At 62.6% G+C, this 1456-nt stretch overlaps 1 protein-coding gene across 1 annotated transcript; it reads right to left on the reverse strand.

The window, feature by feature from the left end:
- Positions 1-735: 735 nt before the first annotated feature.
- Positions 736-1399, reverse strand: EMIHUDRAFT_374337 (hypothetical protein; the record flags this gene model as incomplete). The annotated part of the gene is made up of 1 exon (XM_005763345.1): positions 736-1399. A coding segment is annotated over one exon (584 nt), but the record flags the coding sequence as incomplete, so codon positions are not given.
- Positions 1400-1456: the final 57 nt, after the last annotated feature.

Consider the following 1456-nt stretch of genomic DNA (forward strand, 5'->3'; position numbering starts at 1 on the left):
GATACCCGCGCGCGATGAGATATGGGGACTGAATCATGTTGTTCCCGGGAGTTAGGATTTTAGTTTTCGGGCCGTGTCTGGAAAGGTTTCTACATTAAGGTTTCTACATTAATTATGAGACGGCACGGCTCCGTCCTCAAGTCGTCCTCGCTCTGCAGTCGTCCACCTCTCCGGACACGCTCCGCTCTCGAGAAGTCGAGTCTTTCCGCCAAACACCCACAAAAAAAACGACAAAAATGAACAAATAAGTCTTTTCGTGTTGCTGTTGGTTGGAGGTGTTGCACCGCGGCAAAGTGGGCTGCCCTGCGCCCGGTGCCCGACTCCCCGCGCTTCCCAGCACACACACACACACACACACACACACACACACACACACACACACACACACACACACACACACACACACACACACACACACACACCGCTCACCCACGCGCACTGGGCCTTGCACTTTGAATGCCGTGGGGCTCCTGTCGTCAGACGTGGAGACGCGAGGGTTGCCCCCCCTTGCCCCACCACCTCGTGTGTGTGGAGAAGTTTACCTTACCTTACCTTACCTTACCTTCCCAGCACCCAGGTAGAGCCGTATAACGTGCAGCTGCGCAGGTCCGCGCCCCCCGGGCCCTTTTGAGCCAGTTTACGGCTCTAGCTAGGTTCTTCTCGTCGTAAGTAACTCGTGAAGCAATTTCTGTCTACGTATATAGACTCTCTCGTACGGCTTTAAGCTGGCTCTGTGTACGTACTTTTAGCTTACTGGGAGAAAGGGGAGAGGGAGGCGCTATGTAATGTACAGACACCGGGCACAACACGCCCAATCACGGCAGCGGCTTTGATTTGGCGACGGCTCGGAGCCTTCCCCTCGGGTTGGCACGGATGGCCTCCAGCATGGCGCTGCTGCAGGAACGGGCACCGCTGCCGCCAGCCGCGCCCGGACCCGGAGATGAAGCCGGCGATGATCTCGGCAACGGCGGCGGCATGCTACTCAGGCGGGACGGGGAGGGTCGTGGCGGCGCGAGGAGGGCGGGGGGCGGCGGCTGCGAGGGAGGCGGCATAGACGTTTGGGGTGGCTGAGACGCGCACATGCAATAGGCCCCCCAAGCGTCAAGTGGCTGCCCCGCTCCGGTCGGTGCGGCAGCAGTGGTCAGCGGCTGCGGCTGCGGCGGCGGCGGCGGCAGCTGCGGCTGCGGCGGCGGCGGCGGCGGCGGCTGCGGCGGCGGTGGCGGCGGCGGCGAAGGTGGCAACGCCTCAATCTTGTGCCGCAGTTGCTCGACGAAGGAGGCCACCGCGACGCCCGACGCGCTCGAGCGGGTGACGGCGTGCAGCACTGCGCGCATCTCCTCGCCGCGCAGCCCGCTGGTGCCCATCGCCAGCCAGCGCCCGTGCGACAGCCGGCCCACCTAAGGTAAGGTCAGGCAGGGTAACCGTCTCAAAAGATGTAAGTCTGTGGTAGGGGGGG

This window comes from Emiliania huxleyi, assembly GCF_000372725.1.
Source record: "Emiliania huxleyi CCMP1516 unplaced genomic scaffold EMIHUscaffold_6396, whole genome shotgun sequence".
Lineage (NCBI taxonomy): Eukaryota > Haptophyta > Isochrysidales > Noelaerhabdaceae > Emiliania > Emiliania huxleyi.